The 27,060-nt window shown below is 45.1% G+C and overlaps 2 protein-coding genes across 5 annotated transcripts in view; one reads left to right on the top strand and one right to left on the bottom strand.

Moving 5' to 3' along the window:
* The window catches only part of GATAD1 (GATA zinc finger domain containing 1), a 48,126-nt gene that overhangs the window by 8,303 nt on the left and 12,763 nt on the right, over positions 1-27,060 (bottom strand). Inside the window, exons 7-8 of one of the 4 annotated variants that reach the window (XR_004032243.1) lie at positions 25,244-25,335; positions 23,614-23,686 (exon numbers count right to left, since the gene is read on the bottom strand). The gene's annotated coding sequence lies outside the window, so the exon portion shown is untranslated. Of the gene's footprint in view, positions 1-10,542; positions 10,814-23,613; positions 23,687-25,243; positions 25,336-27,060 lie in introns of those variants that run through there. The other 3 variants (XR_004032244.1, XR_004032242.1, XM_030822085.1) reach the window with 3 other exon arrangements.
* ERVW-1 (endogenous retrovirus group W member 1, envelope) lies at positions 8,357-17,862 on the top strand. The gene is given in 2 exon segments (NM_001304545.1): positions 8,357-8,896; positions 15,634-17,862. A coding segment is annotated over 1 exon segment (1,617 nt). The 5' UTR covers positions 8,357-8,896; positions 15,634-15,860; the 3' UTR covers positions 17,478-17,862.

Raw genomic sequence — 27,060 nt, 5'->3', positions numbered from 1 at the left:
TGAAATAAACAGCCTTGTTGCTCACACAAACCCTGTTTGGTGGACTCTTCACACGGATGCTCATGACATTTGGTGCCGAAACCCGGGACAGGAAGACTCCTTCAGGAGACCAGTCCCCTGTCCTTGCCCTCACTCTGTGAGGACATCCACCTACAACCTTGGGTCCTCAGACCAACCAGCCCAAGGAACATCTCACCAATTTCAAATCAGGTAAGCAGTCTTTTCACTCTCTTCTCCAGCCTCTCTTGCTACCCTTCAAACTCCCTCTCTCGCTACCCTTCAAACCCCTTCTCTCACTACCCTTCAATCTCCCTGTCCTTCCAATTCCAGTTCTTTTTTGTCTCTAGTAGAGACAAAGGAGACACATTTTATCCATGGACCCAAAACTCCAGCGCCACTCACGGACTCAGGAAGACAGTCTTCCCTTGGTGTTTAATCACTGCAGGGATGCCTGCCTGATTATTCACCCACACTCCATTGGTGTCTGATCATGGCGGGGACGCCTGCCTTGGTCACTCACCCACATTCCCTTGGTGGTAAGTCAACTGCAAAAGCAAGGGACGCCTGCTTTGGCTGCTCACCCACATTGCAGCCCAGGGCTGTTTACCCACCCCCTTCTCTGTGTCTCTACCTTTCTCTTTAAACTTAACTCCTTCACCATGGGCAACCTTCCGCCCTCCATTCCCCCTTCTTCTCCCTTAGCCTGTGTTCTTAAAAACCTAAAACCTCTTCAACTCACACCTGACCTAAAACCTAAATGCCTTATTTTCTTCTGCAACACCGCTTGGCCCCAATACAAACTTGATAATGGCTTTAAATGGCCAGAATATGGCACTTTCAATTTCTCCATCCTACAAGATCTAGATAATTTTTGTCGAAAAATGGAAAAATGGTTGGAGATGCCTGATGTCCAGGCATTCTTTTACACATTGGTCCCTCCCTAGTCTCTGCTCCCAATGCGACTCATCCGAAATCTTTCTTCTTTCTCTCCTGTCTGTTCCTTCAGTCTCCACCCCAAGCTCTGAGTCCTTTGAATCCTCCTTTGCTACAGACCCATCTAACCTCTCCCCTCCTCCCCGGGCTGCTCCTCGCCAGGCCGAGCAAAGTCCCAATTCTTCCTCAGCCTCTGCTCCCCGCCCCCCCTTATCACCTCCTCTCCTCACACTCGGTCCGGCTAACAGTTTCATTCTGTGACTAGCCCTCCCCTACCTGCCCAACAATTTCCTCTTAAAGAGGTGGCTGGAGCTAAAGGCATAGTCAAGGTTAATGCTCCTTTTTCTTTATCTGACCTCTCCCAAATCAGTTAGCGTTTAGGCTCTTTTTCATCAACTATAAAAACCCAGCCAGTTCATGGCCCGTCTGGCAACAACTCTTAGAGGCTTTACAGCCCTAGACCTTGAAGGGTCAGAAGCCCATCTTATTCTCAACATGCATTTTATTACCCAACCCGCTCCCAACATTAAATAAAGCTCCAAAAATTAAATTCTGGCCCTCAAACCCCACAACAGGACTTAACCTCACTTCAAGGTGTTCAATAATAGAGTAGAGGCAGCCAAGTAGCAACGTACTTGAGTTGCCATTCCTTGCCTCCACTGTGAGAGAAACCCCAGCCACATCTCTAGCAAACAAGAACTTCAAAACGCCTGAACCGCAGTGGCCAGGCGTTCCTCCAGGACCACCTCCCCCAGGATCTTGCTTCAAGTGACGGATGGGCCAAGGAATGCCTGCAGCCCAGGATTCCTCCTAAGCCATGTCCCATTTGTGCAGGACCCCACTGGAAATCGGACTGTCCAACTCGCCCGGCAGCCACTGCCAGAGCCCCTGGAACTCTGGCCCAAGGCTCTCTGACTGACTCCTTCCCAGATATTGGCTTAGCGGCTGAAGACTGACACTGCCCGATCGCCTCAGAAGCCCCCTGGACCATCACAGATGCTGAGCTTCAGGTAACTCTCACAGTGGAGGATAAGTCCATCCCCTGTTTAATCGATACACGGGCTACCCACTCCACATCACCTTCTTTTCAAGGGCCTGTTTCGCTTGCCCCCATAACTGTTGTGGGTATTGACAGCCAAGCTTTCAAAATCCCTTAAAACTCCCCCACTCTGGTGCCAACTTGGACAACATTCTTTTATGCACTCTTTTTTAGTTATCCCCACCTGCCCAGTTCCCTTAGTAGGCCAAGACATTTTAACCAAATTATCTGCTTCCCTGACTATTCCTGGGCTACAGCCACATCTCATTGCTGCCCTTCTTCCCAACCCAAAGCCTCCTTCGTATCTTCCTCTTGTATCCCCCCACCTTAACCCACAAGTATGGGACACCTCTACTCCCTCCCTGGCAACCGATCACACACCCATTACTATCCCATTAAAACCTAATCACCCTTACCCTGCTCAATGCCAGTATCCCATCCCACAACAGGCTTTAAAGGGATTGAAGCCTGTTATCACTCGCCTGCTACAGCATGGGCTTCTAAAACCTATAAACTCTCCATACAATTCCCCCATTTTACCTGTCTACAAACCAGACAAGTCTTACAGGTTAGTTCAGGATCTGCGCCTTATCAACCAAATTGTTTTGCCTATCCACCCTGTAGTGCCGAACTCATAAACTCTTTTGTCCTCAATGCCTTCCTCCACAACTCACTATTCCGTTCTTGATCTTAAAGATGCTTTTTTCACTATTCCCCTGCGTCCCTCATCCCAGCCTCTCTTTGCTTTTACCTGGACTGACCCTGACACCCATCAGACCCAGCAGCTTCTGTACTGCTGCAAGGCTTCAGAACAGCCCTCATTACTTCAGCCAAGTTCTTTCTCATGATTTACTTTCTTTCCACCCCTCTGCTTCTCACCTTATTCAATATATTGATGACCTTCTACTTTGTAGCCCCTCCTTTAAATCTTCTCAACAAGACACCCTCGTGCTCCTTCAACATTTGTTCTCCAAAGGATATTGGGTATCCCCCTCCAAAGCTCAAATTTCTACTCCATCCGTTACCTACCTCAGCATAATTCTTCATGAAAACACACATGCCCTCCCTGCCGATTGTGTCTCCGACTGATCTCTCAACCCCAACCCCTTCTACAAAACAACAACTCCTTTCCTTCCTAGGCATGGTTGGATACTTTCGCCTTTAGATACCTGGTTTTGCCATCCTAACAAAACCATTATATAAACTCACCAAAGGAAACCTAGCTGACCTCATAGATTCTAAATCCTTTCCCCACTCCTCTTTCCATTCCTTGAAGACAGCTTTAGAGACTCCTCCCACACTAGCTCTCCCTGACTCATCCCAACTCTTTTCATTACACACAGCCGAAGTGCAGGGCTGTGCAGTTGGAATTCTTACACAAGGACCGGGACCATGCCCTGTAGCCTTTTTGTCCAAACAACTTAATCTTACTGTTTTAGGCTGGCCATCATGTCTCCATGCGGTGGCATCCGCTGCCCTAATACTTTTAGAGGCCCTCAAAATCACAACTATACTCAACTCACTCTCTACAGCTCTCATAACTTCCAAAATCTATTTTCTTCCTCACACCTGATGCATACACTTTCTGCTCCCCGGCTCCTTCAGCTGTACTCACTCTTTGTTGAGTCTCCCACAATTAACATTGATCCTGGCCCGGACTTCAATCTGGCCCCTCACATTATTCCGGATACCACACCTGACCCCCATGATTGTATCTCTCTGATCTACCTGACATTCACCCCATTTCCCCATATTTCCTTCTTTCCTGTTCCTCATGTTGATTACATTTGGTTTATTGATGGCAGTTCCACCAGGCCTAATCGCCACACACCAGCAAAGGTAGGCTATGCTATAGAATCTTCCACATCTATCATTGAGGCTACCGCTCTGCCCCCCTCCACTACCTCTCAGCAAGCCAAACTGATTGCCTTAACTCGGGCCTTCACTCTTGCAAAGGGACTACACGTCAATATTTATACTGACTTTAAATATGCCTTCCATATCCCTGCACCATCATGCTGTTATATGGGCTGAAAGAGGTTTCCTCACTACACAAGGATCCTCCATCATTAATGCCTCTTTAATAAAAACTCTTCTCCTGAATGGTATTGCCTAGGTTTTCTTGTAGGATTTTAATGGTTTTAGGTCTAACATTTAAGTCTTTAATCCATCTTGAATTAATTTTTGTATAAGGTGTAAGGAAGGGATCCAGTTTCAGCTTTCTGCATATGGCTAGCCAGTTTTCCCAGCACCATTTATTAAATAGGGAATCCTTCCCCATTTCTTGTTTTTGTCAGGTTTGTCAAAGATCAGATAGTTGTATACCATTCAGGACATAGGCATGGGCAAGGACTTCATGTCTAAAACACCAAAAGCAATGGCAACAAAAGCCAAAATTGACAAATGGGATCTAATTAAGCTAAAGAGCTTCTGCACAGCAAAATAAACTACCATCAGAGTGAACAGGCAACCTACAGAATGGGAGAAAATTTTTGCAACCTACTCATCTGACAAGGGGCTAATATCCAGAATCTACAATGAACTCAAACAAATTTACAAGAAAAAAACAAACAACCCCATCAAAAAGTGGGCAAAGGACATGAACAGACACTTTTCAAAAGAAGACATTTATGCAGCCAAAAAACACATGAAGAAATGCTCACCATCACTGGCCATCAGAGAAATGCAAATCAAAACCACAGTGAGATACCATCTCACACCAGTTAGAATGGCCATCATTAAAAAATCAGGAAACAAAAGGTGCTGGAGAGGATGTGGAGAAATAGGAACACTTTTACACTGTTGGTGGGACTGTAAACTAGTTCAACCATTGTGGAAGTCAGTGTGGCGATTCCTCAGGGATCTAGAACTAGAAATACCATTTGACCCAGCCATCCCATTACTGGGTATATACCCAAAGGATTATAAATCATGCTGCTATAAAGACACATGCACACGTATGTTTATTGCGGCACCATTCACAATAGCAAAGACTTGGAACCAACCCAAATGTCCAACAACAATAGACTGGACTAAGAAAATGTGGCACATATACACCATGGAATACTATGCAGCCATAAAAAATGATGAGTTCATGTCCTTTGTAGGGACATGGATGAAACTGGAAAACATCATTCTCAGTAAACTATCGCAAGGACAAAAAACCAAACACCGCATGTTCTCACTCATAGGTGGGAATTGAACAATGAGAACTCATGGACACAGGAAGGGGAACATCACACTCTGGGGACTGTTGTGGGGTTGGGGGAGGGGGGAGGGACAGCATTAGGAGATGTACCTAATGCTAAATGACGAGTTAATGGGTGCAGGAAATCAACATGGCACATGGATACATATGTAACAAACCTGCACATTGTGCACATGTACCCTAAAACCTAAAGTATAATAATAAAAAATAAATAAATAAAAAATAAATAAATAAAAACTCTTCTCAAGGCCGCTTTACTTCCAAAGGAAGCTGGAGTCATTCACTGCAAGGGCCATCAAAAGGCGTCAGATCCCATTGCTCTAGGCAATGTTTATGCCGATAAGGTAGCTAAAGAAGCAGTTAGCGTTCCAACTTCTGTCCCTCACAGCCAGTTTTTCTCCTTCCCATCGGTCACTCCTACCTACTCCCCCACTGAAACTTCCACCTATCAATCTCTTCTCACACAAGGCAAATGGTTCTTCAACCAAGGAAAGTATCTCCTTCCAGCCTCACAGGCCCATTCTATTCTGTCATCATTTCATAACCTCTTCTATGTAGGTTACAAGCCACTAGCCCACCTCTTAGAACCTCTCATTTCCTTCCATCATGGAAACATATCCTCAAGGAAATCACTTCTCAGTGTTCCATCTGCTATTCTACTACCCCTCAGGGATTGTTCAGACCCCCTCCCTTCTCTGCACATCAAGCTCTGGGATTTGCCCCTGCCCAGGACTGACAAATTGACTTTACTCACATGCCCCGAGTCAGGAAACTAAAATACCTTTTGGTCTGGGTAGACACTTTCACTGGAAGGGTAGAGGCCTTTCCCACAGGGTCTGAGAAGACCACCGCGGTCATTTCTTCCCTTCTGTCAGACATAATTCCTTGGGTTGGCTTTCCCACCTCTACAGTCCGATAACAGACCAGCCTTTATTAGTCAAATCACCCAAGCAGTTTTTCAGGCTCTTGGTATTCAGTGGAACCTTCATACCCCTTACCATCCTCAATCTTCAGGAAAGGTAGAATGGACTAACGGTCTTTTAAAAACACACCCCCACCAAACTCAGCCTCCAACTTAAAAAGGGGGATAGAGCCCAAAAACTCACCAACCAAGCAAGTAATTATGCTGAACCCCCTTGGGCACTCTCTAATTGGATGTCCTAGGTCCTCCCAATTCTTAGTCCTTTAATACCTGTTTTACTCCTTCTCTTATTCAGACCTCGTGTCTTCCGTTTAGTTTTTCAATTCATACAAAACCGCATTCAGGCCATCACCAATCATTCTATACGACAAATACTCCTTCTAACAACCCCACAATATCACCCGTTACCAAAAAATCTTGCTTCAGCTTAATCTCTCCCACTCTAGGTTCCCACACCGCCCATAATCCCTCTCGAAGTAGCCCTGAGAAACATAGCCCATTATCTCTCCATACCACCCCCAAAATTTTTGCTGCCCCAACACTTCAACACTATTTTATGTTATTTTTCTTATTAATATAAGAAGACAGGAATGTCAGGCCTCTGAGCCCATGCTAAGCCATCATATCCCCTGTGACCTGCACATATACATCCAGATGGCCTGAAGTAACTGAAGAATCACAAAAGTGAAAATGGCCTGTTCCTGCCTTAATGGATGACATTCCACCACTGTGATTTGTTCCTGCCCCACCTTAACTGAGCAATTAACCTTGTGAAATTCCTTCTCCTGGCTCAAAACCTCCCCCAGTGAGCACTTTGTGACCCCTGCCCCTCCACTACCCACCCAAATCCTATAAAACGGCCCCACCCCATCTCCCTTCGCTGACTCCTTTTTCGGACTCAGCCCGCCTGCACCCAGGTGAAATAAACAGCCTTGTTGCTCACACAAAGCCTGTTTGGTGGACTCTCTTCACACAGACGCAGGTGACAACGACACGGACACACATGGAGTGGTTTTAAGGAGCAGAGAGTTTAATACGCAAAAAAGAAGGAAGAGGCTCCCCTGTACAGACACAGAGGGAGGGGGCTCCAAGCCAAGAGAAGGAAACCCCATGTGCAGTGGAAAAGTGGTTGATTATATTGGGAGGCTGGAGGAGGCAGTGTCTGATTTGCATAGGGCCCAGGGGACTGGGTTGACCAGGTGTGTCATTCATGTACCCCGCAAAAAACCTGGCCCTCCCACCTCAGTCCTTTAATATGCAAATGTGGGTTGCCATGATGTTCTGAAAACACAAGAATTACCTGGAGTGGGCCATGACACTTGGTACATGTGCTGACAAGGAGAAGAGGGTGGGAATCGCCATGGTGGCCATGTTGGGTGGACCTAGTTTTTAATAGCCTGCATTTGCATATCAAAGTTTGCTGGCCTGGCTCTTTAAGCTGCCTTCTCTGTTAGAAAAGAAATGATTTGGAATGGGGGAGGGTTGCTTCTTATTACAAGAAAATTTCCAAGAACCTTTACCCTTTCTAGCTGCCAAAAAACTATTTCTTAATAACTTCTGTATTACCATAATCAGGCAGCACCAAAGATCCCTGAAGGTCAGACCACTGCAATTAACATGGTGGCTTTACTGCCGATTATGGTCGCTACATCCACCTGGCCTCTCACATTGCAACTGCCTGACCTCTGCCACCCCACGAGCCACTTATCCCCACTATAATCAGCCCATTTCGATTGCAACATCTCCCACTTATTCCCGACGTTGTGGTATATCCTATAGATGAATTCATTCAACATCCATTCCAACACAATCTCTCTTGCCTTCCTATACTCTCTGGAGAGTGAATTACTGAGTCACATGATATTCATTGCAGTCATTTGTGGCTATGTGACATAGTTCTGGACAGTGAACATAGACAGAAGTCCCTAGGGTGGGCTTCCTTTCTGGGATGAGGGCACAACGCCTGGAGATACAGCAATTATCTTGCAACTGAGAGACAGGACTAGCTGGATTTCCTAGGCCTACTAAGAATCCCTAAGCCTAGCTGGGAAGGTGACCACATCCACCTTTAAACACAGGGCTTGCAACTTAGCTCACACCCAACCAATCAGAGAGCTCACTAAAATGCTAATTAGGCAAAAACAGGAGGTAAAGAAATGGCCAATCATCTATTGCCTGAGAGCACAGCAAGAGGAACAACAATCGGGAAATAAACCCAGGCATTCGAGCCGGCAACAGCAGCCCTTCCCTTTGTATGGGAGCTCTGTTTTCATGCTATTTCACTCTATTAAATCTTGGAACTGCACTCTTCTGGTCCATGTTTGTTACGGCTTGAGCTGAGCTTTTGCTCGCCGCCCGTCCACCACTGCTGTTTGCCGCCACCGCAGACCCGCCGCTGACTCCCATCCCTCCGGATCCAGCAGGGTGTCCGCCGTGCTCCTGATCCAGCGAGGCGCCCATTGCCACTCCCGATCAAGCTAAAGGCTTGCCATTGTTCCTGCACAGCTAAGTGCCCAGGTTCGTCCTAATTGAGCTGAACACTAGCCACTGGGTTCCATGGTTCTCTTCCATGACCCACAGCTTCTAAGAGAGCTATAACACTAACTGCATGGCCCAAGATTCCATTCCTTGGAATCCGTGAGGCCAAGAACCCCAGGTCAGAGAACACGAGGCTTGCCACAATCTTGGAAGCGGCCTGCTACCATCTTGGAAGTGGCTCGCCACCATCTTGGGAGCTCTGTGAGCAAGAACCCCCCGGTAACATTTTGGCAACCACGAACGGACATCCAAAGCGGTGAGTAATATTGGACCACTTTCGCTTGCTATTCTGTCCTATCCTTCCTTAGAATTGGAGGAAAATACCGGGCACTTGTCGGCCAGTTAAAAACGATTACCATGACTCAGGTTGAGGCTATCTGGGGAAGGGCTTTCTAACAACCCCCAACCCTTCTGGGTTGGGGACTTGGTTTGCCTCGAGCCAGCTTCCACTTTCAGTTTTCTTGGGGAAGCCGAGGGCCGACTAGAGGCAGAAAGCTGTCGTCCTGAACTCCTGGCAGTAGCCGGTTGAGATCATGGTGTAGCCAAAAGTCTCTACTCAACAGTCGCCCATGCGTGCACCCCTACCTTTCCTTCTGACCCATACCTCCTGGGTCCCAACCACGACTTTCTTCAAAGTGTAGCCCCAAAATTCTCCTTACCTCTGAATATACCTCCTCTAATCCTGCCTAGGTACTAATGGTTCAGACTTTCATTTCCTCTAGCAAGTTGTATCTCCAAAGGGACCTAAGGAAGCTCTACCCTGCGTCCTTAGGCACCTAGGATATAACCCAGGGAGTCTTATCACTGATGTCCCTCCCAATTTAGGCATACAGCTCTCAACATGGGCAGTTATGTAGGACCCATTCCCCACCACCCTTGCCAGGGCCCCAAGTTTGTAAATGGCTAAGGGAAAAGAGAGAGACAGAGGAGAGAGAGAGAAATGGAGGAGAGAGAGAGAGAGACAAAGAGGAGAGAGTCAAAGAGAAAAAGAAAGAGAAAGAAATAGTAAAAAACAGTGTGCCCTATTCCTTTAAAAGCCAGGGTAAATTTAAAACCTGTACTTGATAATTGAAGGTCTTCTCCGTGACCCTATAGCACTCCAATCCACTTTGTGGTCAGTGTAAATAAGAGTGTAGGCCGAAAGCACTGAGGCCATTGACAACTCGTAGTTTTCTATAAAAAATCCTTAACCCAGTAACCCGCAGATGGGCCAAATGCATTCAGTCGGTAGCAGCAACTGCTTTGCTAAAAGTAGAAGAGTAACTTTTAGAGGAAACCTCATTGTGAGCACACCTCACCTGTTCAGAATTATTCTAATCAAAAAAGCAAAATGGTAGCTTACTAACTCAAAAATCTTAAAGTATGGGGCTATTCTGTCAGAAACAGGTAATGTAACTCCAACCACTGATAATTCCCTTAACCCAGCAGATTTCCTAACAGGGGATTTAAATCTTAATTACCATACAAAGGTCCGACCAGACCTAGGAGGAACTCCCTTCAGGACAGGACGATAGATGTTTTCTCCCGGGTGACTGAGGAAAAACCGCAATGGGCATTTGGTAATTGATATGGAGACTTGTGGAAGCAGAGTTAGAAAAACTGCCTAATAACTGGTCTCCTCAAACGTGTGAGCTGTTTGCACTCAGCCAAGCCTTGAAGTACTTACAGAATCAAAAGACTATCTCAATCCTGATTCAAAAGGTTCACTACACCCTCTCTGTAACGAATTTGCATAAGAACCGTTGTTTATGGGAATGCATCTTGATGTGGCAGCTGGGTTGTTATAAAATACTCAGGAACCCAGCCCAGCTCTAGGACTCACCCCTGAGCGCAAAGGCAATGTTGGGCACGCTGGTAAAGGACCACTAGAATCCAGCAGCGCAGACCCCTTTCTTTGTGGTCAAGAAAGGTGGGAAAAGGGGTGCAGGACTGCTACATCGGTAAGCATAACTAATCCGATAAACAGAGGTCCATGGGTGGTTACGCACCCTGGAAAGGAACTCACCCCTGAGCGCAAAGGCAATGTTGGGCACGCTGGTAACGGACCACTAGGATCCAGCAGCCTGGACCCCTTTCTTTGTGGTCAAGAGAGGCGGGAAAACAGGTGCAGGACTGCTACATCAGTGAGCGTAAACTAATCCGATAAGCAGAGGTCCATGGGTGGTTACCCACTCTGGAAAGGAATAAGCATTAGGACCATAGAGGACACTCTAGGACTAAAGCTCATCGCAAAATGACTGGGGTGCTAGCATCCCTATGTTCTTTTTTCAGATGGGAAACGTTCCCCGCAAGACAAATATGCCCCTAAGTTGTATTCTGGAGAAATGGAACCAATTTGACCCTCAGACGCTAAGAAAGAAATGACTTATATTCTTCTGCAGTACCGCCTGGCCATGATATCCTCTTCAAGGGGGAGAAACCTGGCCTCCTGAGGGAAGTATAAATTATAACACCATCTTACAGCTAGACCTCTTTTGTAGAAAAGAAGGCAAATGGAGTGAAGTGCCATATGTACAAACTTTCTTTTCATTAAGAGACAACTCGCAATTATGTAAAAAGTGTGATTTATGCCCTACAGGAAGCCCTCAGAGTCTACCTCCCTATCCCAGCATTCCCGACTCCTTCCCCAACTAATAAGGACTCCCCTTCAACCCAAATGGTCCAAAAGGAGATAGACAAAAGCGTAAACAATGAACCAAAGAGTGCCAATATTCCCCGATTATGACCCCTCCAAGCAGTGGGAGGAGGATAATTCAGCACAGCCAGAGTGCATGTGCCTTTTTCTCTCAGACTTAAAGCAAATTAAAACAGACCTAGGTAAATTCTCAGATAACCCTGATGGCTATATTGATGTTTTACAAGGGTTAGGACAATTCTTTAATCTGACATGGAGAGATATAATGTTACTGCTAAATCAGACACTAATCCCAAATGAGAGAGGTGCCACCACAACTGCAGCCCAAGAGTTTGGTGATCTCTGGTATCTCAGTCAGGTCAATGATAGGATGACAACAGAGGAAAGAGAATGATTCCCCACAGGCCAACAGGCAGTTCCCAGTGTAGACCCTCATTGGGACACAGAATCAGAACATGGAGATTGGTGCTGCAGACATTTGCTAACTTGCATGCTAGAAGGACTAAGGAAAACTAGGAAGAAGCCTATGAATTATTCAGTGATGTCCACTATAACACAGGGAAGGGAAGAAAATCCTACTGCCTTTCTGGAGAGACTAAGGGAGGCACTGGGGAAGCATGCCTCTCTGTCACCTGACTCTAGTGAAGGCCAACTAATCTTAAAGGATAAGTTTATCACTCAGTCAGCTGCAGACATTAGAAAAAAAACTTCAAAAGTCCGCCTTAGGCCCAGAGCAAAACTTAGAAACCCTATTGAACTTGGCAACCTCGGTTTTTTATAATAGAGATCAGGAGGAGCAGGCGGAACAGGACAAACGGGATAAAAAAAAAGGCCACTGCTTTAGTCATGGCCCTCAGGCAAGCGGACTTTGGAGGCTCTGGAAAAGGGAAAAGCTGGGCAAATTGAATGCCTAATAGGGCTTGCTTCCAGTGCGGTCTACAAGGACACTTTAAAAAATATTGTCCAAGTAGAAGTAAGCCGCCCCCTCGTCCATGCCCCTTACGTCAAGGGAATCACTGGAAGGCCCACTGCCCCAGGGGACAAAAGTCCTCTGAGTCAGAAGCCACTAACCAGATGATCCAGCAGCAGGACTGAGGGTGCCTGGGGCAAGCGCCAGCCCATGCTATCACCCTCATAGAGCCCTGGGTATGCTTGACCATTGAGGGCCAGGAGGTTGTCTCCTGGACACTGGCGCGGCCTTCTTAGTCTTACTCTTCTGTCCCGGACAACTGTCCTCCAGATCTGTCACTATCTGAGGGGGTCCTAAGATGGGCAGTCACTAGATACTTCTCCCAGCCACTAAGTTGTGACTGGGGAGCTTTATTCGTTTCACATGCTTTTCTAATTATGCCTGAAAGCCCCACTACATTGTTAGGGAGAGACATTCTAGCAAAAGCAGCGACCATTACACACCTGAACATAAGAGGAGGAACACCCATTTGTTGTCCCCTGCTTGAGGAAGGAATTAATCCTGAAGTCTGGGCAACAGAAGGAGAATATGGAAGAGCAAACAATGCTCATCCTGTTCAAGTTAAACTAAAGGATTCCGCCTCCTTTCCCTACCAAAGGCAGTACCCCCTTAGACCCGAGGCCCAACAAAGACTTCAAAAGACTGTTAAGGACCTAAAAGCCCAAGGTCTAGTAAAACCATGCAGCAGCCCCTGTAGTACTCCAATTGTAGGAGTACAGAAACCCAACGGACAGTGGAGGTTAGTGCAAGATCTCAGGATTATCAATGAGGCTGTTGTTCCTCTATACCCAGCTGTACCTAGCCCTTATACTCTGCTTTCCCAAATACCAGAGGAAGCAGAGTGGTTTACAGTCCTGGACCTTCAGGATGCCTTTTTCTGCATCCCTGTATATCCGGACTCTCAATTCTTGTTTGCCTTTGAAGATCCTTCAAACCCAACATCTCAACTCACCTCGACTATTTTACCCCTAGGGTTCAGGGATAGCCCCCATCTATTTGGCCAGGCATTAGCCCAAGACTTGAGCCAATTCTCATGCCTGGACACTCTTGTCTTTTGGTAGGTGGGTGATTTACTTTTAGCCACCCATTCAGAAACCTTGTGCCATCAAGCCACCCAAGCGCTCTTCAATTTCCTCGCTACCTGTGGCTATAAGGTTTCCAAACCAAAGGCTCAGCTCTGCTCACAGCAGCTTACTTAGGGCTAAAATTACCCGAAGGCACCAGGGCCCTCAGTGAGGAACATATCCAGCCTATACTGGTTTATCCTCATCCCAAAACCCTAAAGCAACCTACAGGGTTCCTTGGCATAATAGGTTTCTGCCAAATATGGATTCCCAGGTACGGCAAAATAGCCAGACCATTAAATACACTAATTAAGGAAACTCAGAAAGCCAATACCCATTTAGTAAGATGGACAACTGAAGTAGAAGTGGCTTTCCAGGCCCTAACCCAAGCCCCAGTGTTAAGTTTGCCAACGGGGCAAGACTTTTCTTCATATGTCACAGAAAAAACAGGAATAGCTCTAGCAGTCCTTACACAGATCTGAGGGACCAGCTTGCAACCTGTGGCATACCTGACTAAGGAAATTGATATAGTGGCAAAGGGTTGGCCTCATTGTTTATGGGTAGTGGCGGCAGTAGCAGTCTTAGTATCTGAAGCAGTTAAAATTATACAGGGAAGAGATCTTACTGTGTGGACATCTCATGATGTGAATGGCATACTCACTGCTAAAGGAGACTTGTGGCTGTCAGACAACTGTTTACTTAAATATCAGGCTCTGTTACTTGAAGGGCCAGTGCTGCGACTGCGCACTTGTGCAACTCTTAACCCAGCCACATTTCTCCCAGACAATGAAGAAAAGATAGAATATAACTGTCAACAAGTAATTTCTCAAACCTATGCCACTTGAGGGGACCTTTTAGAGGTTCCGTTGACTGATCCCGACCTCAACTTGTATACTGATGGAAGTTCCTTTGCAGAAAAAGGACTTTGAAAAGTGGGGTATGCAGTGGTCAGTGATAATGGAATACTTGAAAGTAATCCCCTCACTCCAGGAACTAGTGCTCAGCTGGCAGAACTAATAGCCCTCACTCGGGTACTAGAATTAGGAGAAGGAAAAAAGGTAAATATATATACAGACTCTAAATATGCTTACCTAGTCCTCCATGCCCATGCAGCAATATGGAAAGAAAGGGAATTCCTAACTTCTGAGGGAACACCTATCAAACATCAGGAAGCCATTAGGAAATTATTATTGGCTGTACAGAAACCTAAAGAGGTGGCAGTCTTACACTGCCAGGGTCATCAGAAAGGAAAGGGAAATAGAAGAGAACTGCCAAGCGGATATTGAAGCCAAAAGAGCTGCAAGGCAGGACCCTACATTAGAAATACTTATAAAACGACCCCTAGTATAGGGTAATCCCCTCTGGGAAACCAAGCCCCAGTACTCAGCAGGAGAAACAGAATGGGGAACCTCACGAGGACATAGTTTTCTCCCCTCAGGATGGCTAGCCACTGAAGAAGGGAAAATACTTTTGCCTGCAGCTAACCAATGGAAATTACTTAAAACCCTTCACCAAACCTTTCACTTAGGCATTGATAGCACCCATCAGATGGCCAAATCATTATTTACTGGATCAGGCCTTTTCAAAACTATCAAGCAGATAGTCAGGGCCTGTGAAGTGTGCCAAAGAAATAATCCCCTACCTTATCGCCAAACTCCTTCAGGAGAACAAAGAACAGGCCATTACCCAGGAGAAGACTGGCAAATGATTTTACCCACATGCCCAAATCTCAAGGATTTCAGTATCTACTAGTCTGGGTAGATACTTTCATTGGTTGGGCAGAGCCCTTCCCCTGTAGGACAGAAAAGGCCCAAGAGGTAATAAAGGCACTAGTTCATGAAATAATTCCCAGATTTGGACTTCCCCAAGGCTTACAGAGTGACAATAGCCCTGCTTTCAAGGCTATAGTAACCCAGGGAGCATCCCAGGCGTTAGGTATACAATATCACTTACACTGCGCCTGGAGGCCACAGTCCTCAGGGAAGGTTGAGAAAATGAATGAAACACTCAAAGGACATCTAAAAGCGAACCCAGGAAACCCACCTCACATGGCCTGCTCTGTTGCCTATAGCCTTATAAAGAATCTGCAACTTTCCCACAGTACTTAGCCCATACGAAATGCTGTATGGACGGCCCTTCCTAACCAATGACCTTGTGCTTGACCAAGACGGCCAACTTAGTTGCAGACATCACCTCCTTAGCCAAATATCAACAAGTTCTTAAAACATTACAAGGAGCCTGTCCCCGAGAAGAGGGAAAAGAACTATTCCACCCTTGTGACATGGTATTAGTCAAGTCCCTTCCCTCTAATTCCCCATCCCTAGATACATCCTGGGAAGGACCCTACCCAGTCATTTTATCTACCCCAACCGCGGTTAAAGTGGCTGGAGTGGAGTCTTGGATACATCACACTCGAGTCAAACCCTGGATACTGCCAAAGGAACCCGAAAATCCAGGAGACAACGCTAGCTATTCCTGTGAACCTCTAGAGGATTTGTGCCTGCTCTTCAAACGACAACCAGGAGGAAAGTAACTAAAATCATAAATCCCCATGGCCCTCCCTTATCATATTTTTCTCTTTACTGTTCTCTTACCCTCTTTCACTCTCACTGCACCCCCTCCATGCCGCTGTATGACCAGTAGCTCCCCTTACCAAGAGTTTCTATGGAGAATGCAGCGTCCTGGAAATATTGATGCCCCATCGTATAGGAGTTTTTCTAAGGGAACCCCCACCTTCACTGCCCACACCCATATGCCCCGCAACTGCTATAACTCTGCCACTCTTTGCATGCATGCAAATACTCAGTATTGGACAGGAAAAATGATTAATCCTAGTTGTCCTGGAGGACTTGGAGTCACTGTCTGTTGGACTTACTTCACCCATACTGGTATGTCTGATAGGGGTGGAGTTCAAAATCAGGCAAGAGAAAAACATGTAAAAGAAGTAATCTCCCAACTGACCCAGGTACATAGCACCTCTAGCCCCTACAAAGGACTAGATCTCTCAAAACTACATGAAACCCTCCATACCCATACTCGCCTGGTAAGCCTATTTAATACCACACTCACTGGGCTCCATGAGGTCTCGGCCCAAAACCCTACTAACTGTTGGATGTGCCTCCCCCTGGACTTCAGGCCATATGTTTCAATCCCTGTACCTGAACAATGGAACAACTTCAGCACAGAAATAAATACCACTTCCGTTTTAGCAGGACCTCTTGTTTCCAATCTGGAAATAACCCATACCTCAAACCTCACCTGTGTAAAATTTAGCAATACTACAGACACAACCAACTCCCAATGCATCAGGTGGGTAACTCCTCCCACACGAATATTCTGCCTACCCTCAGGAATATTTTTTGTCTGTGGTACCTCAGCCTATCGTTGTTTGAATGGCTCTTCAGAATCTATGTGCTTCCTCTCATTCTTAGTGCCCCCTATGACCATCTACACTGAACAAGATTTATACAATTATGTCGTATCTAAGCCCCGCAACAAAAGAGTACCCATTCTTCCTTTTGTTATGGGAGCAGGAGTGCTAGGTGCACTAGGTACTGGCATTGGCAGTATCACAACCTCTACTCAGTTCTACTACAAACTATCTCGAGAACTAAATGGTGACATGGAACGGGTCGCCGACTCCCTGGTCACCTTGCAAGATCAACTTAACTCCCTAGCAGCAGTAGTCCTTCAAAATCGAAGAGCTTTAGACTTGCTAACCGCCGAAAGAGGGGGAACCTGTTTATTTTTAGGGGAAGAATGCTGTTATTATGTTAATCAATCCGGAATCGTCACTGAGAAAGTTAAAGAAATTCGAGATCGAATACAACGTAGAGCAGAGGAGCTTCGAAACATTGGACCCTGGGGCCTCCTCAGCCAATGGATGCCCTGGATTCTCCCCTTCTTAGGACCTCTAGCAGCTATAATATTGCTGCTCCTCTTTGGACCCTGTATCTTTAACCTCCTTGTTAACTTTGTCTCTTCCAGAATTGAAGCTATAAAACTACAAATGGAGCCCAAGATAGAGTCCAAGACTAAGACCTACCGCAGATCCCTGGACTGGCCTGCTAGCCCACGATCTGATGTTAACGACGTCGAAGGCATCCCTCCTGAGGAAATCTCAACTGCACAACCTCTACTACGCCCCAATTCAGCAGGAAGCAGTTAGAGCGGTCGTCGGCCAACCTCCCCAACAGCACTTAGGTTTTCCTGTTGAGAGGGGGGACTGAGAGACAGGACTAGCTGGATTTCCTAGGCCTACTAAGAATCCCTAAGTCTAGCTGGGAAGGTGACCACATCCACCTTTAAACACGGGGCTTGCAACTTAGCTCACACCTGACCAATCAGAGAGCTCACTAAAATGCTAATTAGGCAAAAACAGGAGGTAAATAAATAGCCAATCATCTATTGCCTGAGAGCACAGCAGGAGGGACAACGAACAGGATATAAACCCAGGCATTTGAGCCGGCAACGGCAACCCCCTTTGGGTCCCCTCCCTTTGTATAGGAGCTCTGTTTTCACACTATTTCACTCTATTAAATCTTGCAACTGCACTCTTCTGGTCCATGTTTGTTACGGCTCGAGCTGAGCTTTTGCTCGCCGTCCACCACTGCTGTTTGCTGCCACTGCAGACCCGCCGCTGACTCCCATCCCTCTGGATCCTGCAGGGTGTCCGCTGTGCTCCTGATCCAGCAAGACGCCCATTGCCCCTCCCGATCGGGCTAAAGGCTTGCCATTGTTCCTGCGTGGCTGCATGGCTAAGTGCCCCGGTTCATCCTAATTGAGCTGAACACTAGTCACTGGGTTCCACGGTTCTCTTCTGTGACCCACAGCTTCTAATAGAGCTATAACACTCACCACATGGCCCAAGGTTCCATTCCTTGAATCCATGAGGCCAAGAACCCCAGGTCAGAGAACACGAGGCTTGCCACCATTTGGGAAGCGGCTCACCACCATCTTGGGAGCTCTGTGAGCAAAGACCCCCAAGTAACACAACCATGAGGGTGAAAATGCATGGGCCACTAATGGTAGAGCAAGAAAACAGAAGGGCCCTGGTTCCTTGAAGGCATCAGTGAGCTGAAATGCCTGCCCTGGATGTCCTACTCCTAGGCGTTTTTCTGCCTGAAGCAGATTAAACCCCTTGGTCACTTCTCTAAGTAGGGCTCCTATTACAGCCCAAATCAATCTCCACCCCAGATGACACCATCCTATTGATACCTCTCAAAGTCTGCCTGTACTTAAACTTCCAGCTTCCCCAAAACCCCACAAAAGATCAGCAGTCTGCTCTGCTAAGTGAGCCCGGGCCTGACTGGCATAGCTCTCCCTTACAATAGTAAGCAATTAATTCAGCTTTGCGACTTGATCAGTCCAAAGTGGCTGCCAGTTTGAAAATCTCAGACAGGTACCATATGTACTAAGAGAAGCCCTGACATGAGTGCCTAAGCCAAAAGTTGGCCCACATCCTTCCTCTTCCAAATTTAGGATGCGCACTGTAAGGATAAATATGAATTTAAAATAATAAGTTTAATTCCACCTGTTGAAAATGAGGCAAGAAATTTTCCTCCCCTCCCTTTATGTCAGGTTATTACTTGAGAAAACCTGTATGTACTTTCTCAGTCTCTTTGAAATATATATATATATATATAAATTTTTTTTTTTTTGAGACGGAGTTTTGTTCGTGTTTCCAGGCTGGAGTGCAATGGTGCAATCTCGGCTCACTGCAACCTCTGCCTCCAAGTTCAAGTGATTCTCCTGCCTCAGCCCCCACAGTAGCTAGGATTACAGGCATGTGTCACCATGCCCGGCTAATTTTTTGTATTTTTAGTAGAGACTGGTTTTGCCATGTTGGCCAGGCTTGTTTTGAACTCCTGACCTCAGGTGATCCACCCGCCTTGGCCTCCCAAAGTGCTGGGATTATAGGCATGAGCCATCATGCCCAGCCTGAAATATATAGACAGATATATATATTTAAAAACTGAATCAGCCTTTTGTCAGCTCTATGACCTGGGAATGTCTTTCTCAAGGACCTGGGAAATGTAAACATCACCAGATAGCATACCTATCTTCCAGTTTCTGTGGGAGGGTAACAGCCTAATCTTAATGAGTGCCTTGCACCAAGCTATAAAAGTAACTCCTGTTTCCACACTCCCCCAACCCCGAAAAGTTGATATCTTAGATAACAAGTGGTCACATCAATTATCAGGTAAAGTTACGATGAACTGTGTGACCAATGGTGCTGTCAAGTTCTCTTAGTTGAGGACTATTTATCTCAAAAACATACATGTAATGGGCTATACCTGCTTGGCTGTATAAAATGGTGAAATTTCCTTCTGTCTTTGTGATCTCTTAGCAAAGTGCCTGTGATGTGCATCACATTCTCATTTAATGTTTATTCAATAATAAAGCTTTTCTTTCTCTACTGCCTTCATGGAGAGGATTTCTGGGTTGAGAGACTTTGTTTTTTAAATTATATTTCCCCAACAGCACCTTCACCGTTTATTCTAAAATTGCTGGCTGGGTGTGGTGGCTCATGCCTGTAATCACAGCCCTTTGGGAGGCCAAGGTGGGAGGACTGCTTGAGGCCAGGAGTTTGAGAACTAGCCTAAGCAATATAGTGAGACCCCATCTCTTAAAAAAAAAAATAGCTGGGCATGGTAGTGCACAACTGTGGTCCCAGCTACTCAGGAGGCTGAGGTAGGAGGATCACTTGAGCCTGGGAAGTGGAGGCTGCAGTGAGCAGTGATCACAACAGTGCACTCCATCCCGGGTGACAGTGCAAGAACCTGTTTCAAAAAAAATAAAAATAAAATTGCTGTCTTTTTCATTCACACCTTCACTATTCATGGGGAGAAGTGTGTAAGGTATAACAGTCTTTTTGTAATAAACCTCCCCACTTCCACCCATCTTCTGCTAACCAGAAGTAGAGATGATGTTATGAGAAGTTGAGGTTAAGATTGTAGCTTTTTTTTTTTCTTTTTTCTTTTTTTTTGAGACCGAGTCTCACTCTGTCGGCCCAGGCTGGAGTACAATGGCGCGATCTTGGCTCACTGCAACCTCCACTGCCCAGGTTCAAGCGATTCTCCTGCCTCAGCCTCCTGAGTAGCTGGGATTACAGGGACGTGCCACCATGCCGGGCTAATTTTTGTATTTTTAGTAGAGACGAGGTTTCACCATGTTGACCAGGCTGGTCTTGAACTCCAGGCCTCAGGTGATCCACCTGCCTCGGCCTCCCAAAGTGCTGGGATTACAGGCATGAGCCACCATGCCTGGCAGATTGTAGCTTTTTTGTTTATAGTTTGGTAATTACTTCATGCCGGTTTGTTATGTTTAATAAACAACACAGGTTAGTGATTGCTTTTTTTTTTTCTTTTTTTGAGATGGAGTTTCCTCTTGTCACCCAGGCTAGAGTGCAATGGCGTGATCTTGGCTCACTGCAACCTCCACCTCCCAGGTTCAAGTGATTCTCCTGCCTCAGCCTCTGGAGTAGCTGGGATCACAGGCACCCGCCACCACAGCCGGCTAATTTTTATATTAGTAGAGATGGGGTTTCACCATGTTGGCCAGGCTGGTCTCAAACTCCTGACCTCAGGTAATCCACCCGCCTTGGCCTCCCAAAGTGCCAGGATTACAGGCGTGAGCCACTGCACCCAGCCAATTGCCTCTTCTTCAACAGAAAAGAAAGAAAATGAAACTATGTAAGTTCAGCTATGTGCAGGGATGCTTTAGAAGTAACATTTAGATTTTTAATTTGTATTAGATTCTTTGGACCTAGTACTGTATTTCTCACAGTAGCATTTACCTAATTTCTTTCGGATCTTACGTATGGCAGTTCAGCAGTGACATTTCCATGGTATTTTCTTAACTTCTTTAGGCCTCATTTTTCCTATCTGTAGAATGAGGGAGTTAGATTAGATGGTCTCTAAATCCGTATGTCTACGAAGAATATGAATCTTTGAAAAATTGTTTTCTTTATCTGGATCACAAGCCACTATCAATCTATGAGAATCGCACTGGAGTTGAAGAAATGAGCTTTACTCACAAAATCAAATTTTATTTGCCTAGAAATGTTCAGCTTACAAAACCTGACATTAACTCTTTGGAAGCTCCTCTATTGCATTATTCTGATGCTCAGGGCATCAACATGCTGGGACACTCCCTTGCCTAACCTCTGTGCCCAGGGGCCCTGCCTGAGGACGCTGGCAGGATTCTCTAGCTTGCTCTGAAAAACGACGCCTTTGCTGCAGCCACTCTTCTGGTTGTCCTTTTATGGCCTGTCCTCATTTCAGTGATTCCCCTGTAAGCTGAAGCATGCAGCAGTTAGACCAGTTTTTCCATTCTTCTTAATTCCCAAGGCCCTTTCCTAGATTTTCATAATGCAAGACACAAGGACAGATAATTATTATTTCTAGGCTTCGGATATTTGTGCAGAGGACCAGAGTTGAGAAAGGGAGCCTTGACTGTGGAAGGCCTGAATGTGTTCTAAGTTTGGACATGACCTCAGAGTGAGCACTGAGGCTGGCCCACAGGCCAGAAACCCACAAAAACATGGCTGCCCATCTTGCCCACCTGCCTCACAGTTTGTCCCATAAAAGCATTAAATTAGGAGACAGAAATCAACTGGGTGCAGAGTTTTGTTACTGCATTGCACGTCTACAGAGTTCTCAAATCCTATTTTCAATTATCTAATGGATATTCAAGTCCAGAAGATGGCTCACAGTCCTCACATTACAAAACAGAACAAACACCTCACAACACCTGCAAATCTCCACCTAGCCTTGTTTACTAACTGGGAGATTTTTAAATTATAAGAATCAAGTAGGATCTTTGCCCATGTAATTTTTAAGATTTTTTCACCTACCACAAAGTTGTACTCAACGTCTTCCTTAATTCATCCTTCTCACTCAGTCTCTATTTAAAACTGGTTATTAAATTCTGTTGACTTTATCTCCTATATGTCTATTTTTTAAAGATTATGGTAAAATATGCACAACAAAACTTACAATTTTAACCTTTTTTTTGAGACGAAGTCTCGCTCTGTCACCCAGGCTGGAGTGCAGTGGCGCAATCTCAACTCACTGCAACCTCTGCCTCCTGGGTTCAAGCAATTCCTAGGCCTCATCCTCCCAACAGCTGGGACTACAGGCACCCACCACCACGCTGGACTAATTTTTGTATTTTTAATAGAGATGGGGTTTCGCCATGTTGGCCAGGCTGGTCCTTAACTCCTGACCTCAACTGATTTCTGGTCTGCCTGCCTTGGCCTCCCAAAGTTCTGGGATTACAGGCGTGAGCCACCGCACCCAGGCATCAACTTTTTTTTTTTTTTTTTTGAGACGGAATCTGGCTCTGTTGCCCAGGCTGGAGTGCAGTGACGCGATCTCAGCTCACTGCAAGCTCCACCTCCCGGGTCACACCGTTCTCCTGCCTCAGCCTCCCGAGTAGCTGGGACTACAGGCACCCGCCACCATGCCCGGCTTTTTTTTTTTTTTTGTATTTTTTAGTAGAGACGGGGTTTCACCATGTTAGCCAGAATGGTCTCAATCTCCTGACCTCATGATCCACCTGCCTTGGCCTCCTAAAGTGCTGGGATTACAGGCATAAGCCACCGTGCCAGCCCGGTATTAACCATTTTTAAGTGTACAATTTAGTGTCATTAAGTACATTCATCGTGTTGATTACTGTCACTACCCATTTGAAAATTTTTTCAAAATCACTCCAAACAGAAAATTTGTACCCATAATACCCCTCTTCCCCCAACCCTGGTAACCTCTAATGTTCTGTCTCTATGACATAATTTGCCTATTCTAGGTAACTAACTCATATAAGTGGAATTATACAATATCTGTCCTTTTTTTTTTTTTTTTTTTTTTTTTTTTTTTTTTTTGTGTGTGTGTGTTTTTTTTTTTTTTTTTTTGAGACAGAGTCTCGATCTGTCGCCCAGGCTGGAGTGCAGTGGCGCAATCTCGGCTCACTGCAATCTCCGCCTCCCAGGTTCATGCCATTCTCCTGCCTCAGCCTCTCCGAGTAGCTGGGACTACAGGCGCCCGCCACCACGCCCGGCTAATTTTTTTGTATTTTTAGTAGAGACGGGGTTTCACTGTGGTCTCGATCTCCTGACCTCGCGATCCGCCCGCCTCGGCCTCCCAAAGTGCTGGGATTACAAGCGTGAGCCACCGCGCCCGGCAATATCTGTCCTTTTAAGTTTGGCTTATTTCCATTAGCATGTTTTCAAGGTTCATCATTATAGCATGTATCAGAATTTCATTCCTTCTATGGCTGAATAATATCCCACTGCACGAACTCACCACGTTTTGATCATCCATTCGTCTGCTGAAGGGTCCTTGTGTTGTTTCTATCTATCTCTGTCAGCTCGGGCTGCTGTAACAAAATACCACAGCCTGAGTGGTTTGAACAACACACATTCATTTCTCACAGTTCTGGATGCTGAGAACCCAAGACCAAGGTGCTGGCAGATTTGGGTTCTGGTGAGAGCTCTCTTCCTGGCTGTGGCCACCTTCTGGCTGTCTTCTTACATAGTGAGGAGAGAAAGGAAGGCTTTGGTCTGTTCTCCTCTTCCTAAAAGGGCACTAATTCCACTATGGGGGCTCCACCCTCATGACCTCGTCGAAATCTGATTACCTCCCAAAGGCCCTACTCCCCTAATACCATTGCCTTGGGGGCCAGGGCTTTAACATATGAACTTGGGGCAAGGGGATCGGGCACACATTCAGCCTGTAACACCATTTAGATTACCATCTTTGGACCTAAATATCTATTTTAAAGTTGTATTTTTTTCCTGATTACATAAGTAGTGGATGCTGGTAATACAAACTTCAAAATTTTTAAAAGCATAAAGAATATTAAAATGACTGTAATTCCAACTATGCTTGTTATTTTGTTTGTTCCAGTTTTCTTTATATGCATATGTATGCATGTGTATATGTGTGTGTTTTGTTTTTGTTTTTGTTTTTTTACAAAATCAGAATCATTATGTAGGTGTGTCCAGGTTTTACACTAAACATTTTATAAACATTTTTTTGTGTTATTAAAAATTATTTGTAAATGGTATTTCTGATGACTGCATAAAATTCTATTAGAAAAATATCAAAATTCATTTTCCTATTGTTGGACCTTTAGATTGTTTCTGGTTTTTCACAACTTTAAATACCAGAAACAACCTCTTTTTATACCCATTTTTTGGTCCACATTTTAAATCCTCTTAGCATGGATTCTTAGAAATGAAATTACTGGATCAAGAAGTACTTTTAATACTTTTAAGATTATAGATACATTTTCCTATTCTAAAAAGCTATGTTAATTTACATCAGCCACCAGCTGGATAGGGTGTCCCTCTGTGCCTCTGAGGTGGTCCCTAGTGGTCTCTGCCCTTGGAATTCACGCCCTTGTGTGGTCCTGTGTTCACACTGTACCAGAGTTGGTCTGTGTGACCCAACAGCATATGGCAGAAGTGCTGGTATGTCCCTTCTTTCAGATTAGGTTATAGAAAAGATGGTGGCTTCCATCTTGGGTGCAACTGCACTTGCGTCTTTCTGTCACGGATCATTTGCTGTGAGCAAACCTGTGGAGGCCCACAGAGAGGAATGGAAGCTTCCTGCCAACAGCCACATGAGGGAGCTGCTTCTCCCGTTTTATTCTTTGCTTTTCAATTTAGTATATAAACTTTAAAAATAATCCAATCTATCTTTCCCTATGTGATCTCTTTCATTACTTTTTAATTTAAAAAATGTATCAAAGTACTACATATTCATAGCAAAAATAAGATGGCCAAATAATTCTAAACAGTTTATAATGAGAAACAGTAGTTCCTTGCCTTCTCTTTCAGAGTCTCAGCAACTGTTATCAGCCAGAATTTGATCAAAGAAACAGAACCACTAGGAGCAATATAGAATAAAGAATCTATAAAGGAAACTTTACCTTACACAATCGTGGGAGCTTGCTGAACGCTCTGTGTAAGGCTGTTGCTTCTGTGTTTGGTGTTGGGGCCTTAAGTCAGCAGGGCAGGCAGTCTGGAAGGGAAGACAGATTTCAAGTGGAGGACAGGAAAGAAAAACTCGAACCTACATCAGTCTCTTACCCTCACCAAACCTCCAATTCAGATGACACAGGCACCCTGCAGAAGAAGCTGGTGACCTTTACCACAGAGCTAAACATGCGCCTGGCCCAGGAGTGGCTGAAGCTGAAGGAAGTCACTCCCAAGTTCCTTCCTAGAATCATGATGTGAATATAGGAAAATAACGAAATCACTGACTTTATTTCCTCAGCTGGTCATTTACTTCCTTTCAAGGGTTTAAGAACTACTATTTATAAAATATTCTAGATATGTATAGACTAAAAGCCAGTGGTTGTTCACCACCAGTTGGGCAGTATGCAAACAAATGTGTGTGTGTGTGTGTGTGCTTATTGTAAAAAATTTGGAAAACACTGCTTGCTAGAGAAAACTTGGAAAATACTGTGAAGTATAAAGCTGAAAAAAGCAGCTGCAGAAAACCTCTGTTGACATGTTAAAATTCTGGAGGAATTTCCATCTTTTTTTTTTTTTTTGAGAGAACGTCTCACTTCTGTCACCCAGGCTGGAGTGGTGGCACAATCATGGGTCACTGCAGCTCAAGTGATCCTCCACCTCAGCCTCCTAAAGCGCTGGGATTACAGGCATGAGCTACTGTGCCTGGGCTCCTTCCATCTTTTATAAAAGATGCTTCTTGTTTGCAGAATTGCTATCATACAGTTCTACATTCTGCTTTTTTCTTTTATTGTGAACCTTTCCGCTATTACTAGCAATCTTCCTTGTGGGTCACCATTAAGAGGTGCTTAAATAAATTACCGTGCATTTGTGCATCTGACCCAATAATTAATGGCCCACCTCTTGTGGGTCATTTGGGTTCCTTCTCTCGGCACAGACCTTCTCCTGGCTTATATTTCTTGGCTGTAGGAGGTATACCCTCCTACCAAAGGTATGGCTCACACACCTGGTATGAAGTAAACAGCACAGTTCTTCAAACATGCCCAGGGCAGCCAGACAAAATCCACAAAAATGCCTCTCCCTTTTCTAGGCATGACAGAAACTTCCTTCTAAGCGTGTGCAATGTTTATATGTAGACACAACACACATGCATGTGTATAAAGCAAATAAATACATTTCCCTCTATTGTTCATTTGATTTCACCTACTTATGGCTGAAGAGGAAAACTTATTAGGCCTGGAAAAGCCTTTCACAGCCAGGAACTGGAATGGTTTGGGATAATTTCTTTCAAATACTCATATTGGGCTTTATTTGTGTTGAGAACTATTTAAAACTCATCTTAAAAACATCTTGTTTAAAACAATCTTAAAAACAATCTAATACTAACACAGAATATAACAATCTAAATTTTACTTGACTATTCACAAGTTTCAGCCAAAGTTAATATTAATAACTAAAATATCAACAAGCATTTTAGTTAACAGTATCTAATTCAGACCCTACACTCAGCATCTCCCATAAGCAAGAACCTGGGTTAAGTTATGTGGAAGTTACAAAGATGAGTAAATAAAACACAGCATCCCTGCCCTCCCAGGAACAAAGGGATAGGAGTGAGGATGATGGAAGTAGAAACTTAAATGTGATGACAATAGGATAGAGGTTGATTTCAAAAAGGCACGGGAATCTGGAAAGGTCTCAAAGAAAGAATCTGAAGGTGTTAAGAAAGGCCTTTGGAAGGTAGAATTGGAGAGAACAGTATGAACAAGGGCTC

Source organism: Nomascus leucogenys, chromosome 11, assembly GCF_006542625.1.
Source record: "Nomascus leucogenys isolate Asia chromosome 11, Asia_NLE_v1, whole genome shotgun sequence".
Lineage (NCBI taxonomy): Eukaryota > Metazoa > Chordata > Mammalia > Primates > Hylobatidae > Nomascus > Nomascus leucogenys.
Note: the sequence above shows the minus strand (reverse complement) of the source record. Positions and strands in the feature narration are given on the sequence as shown.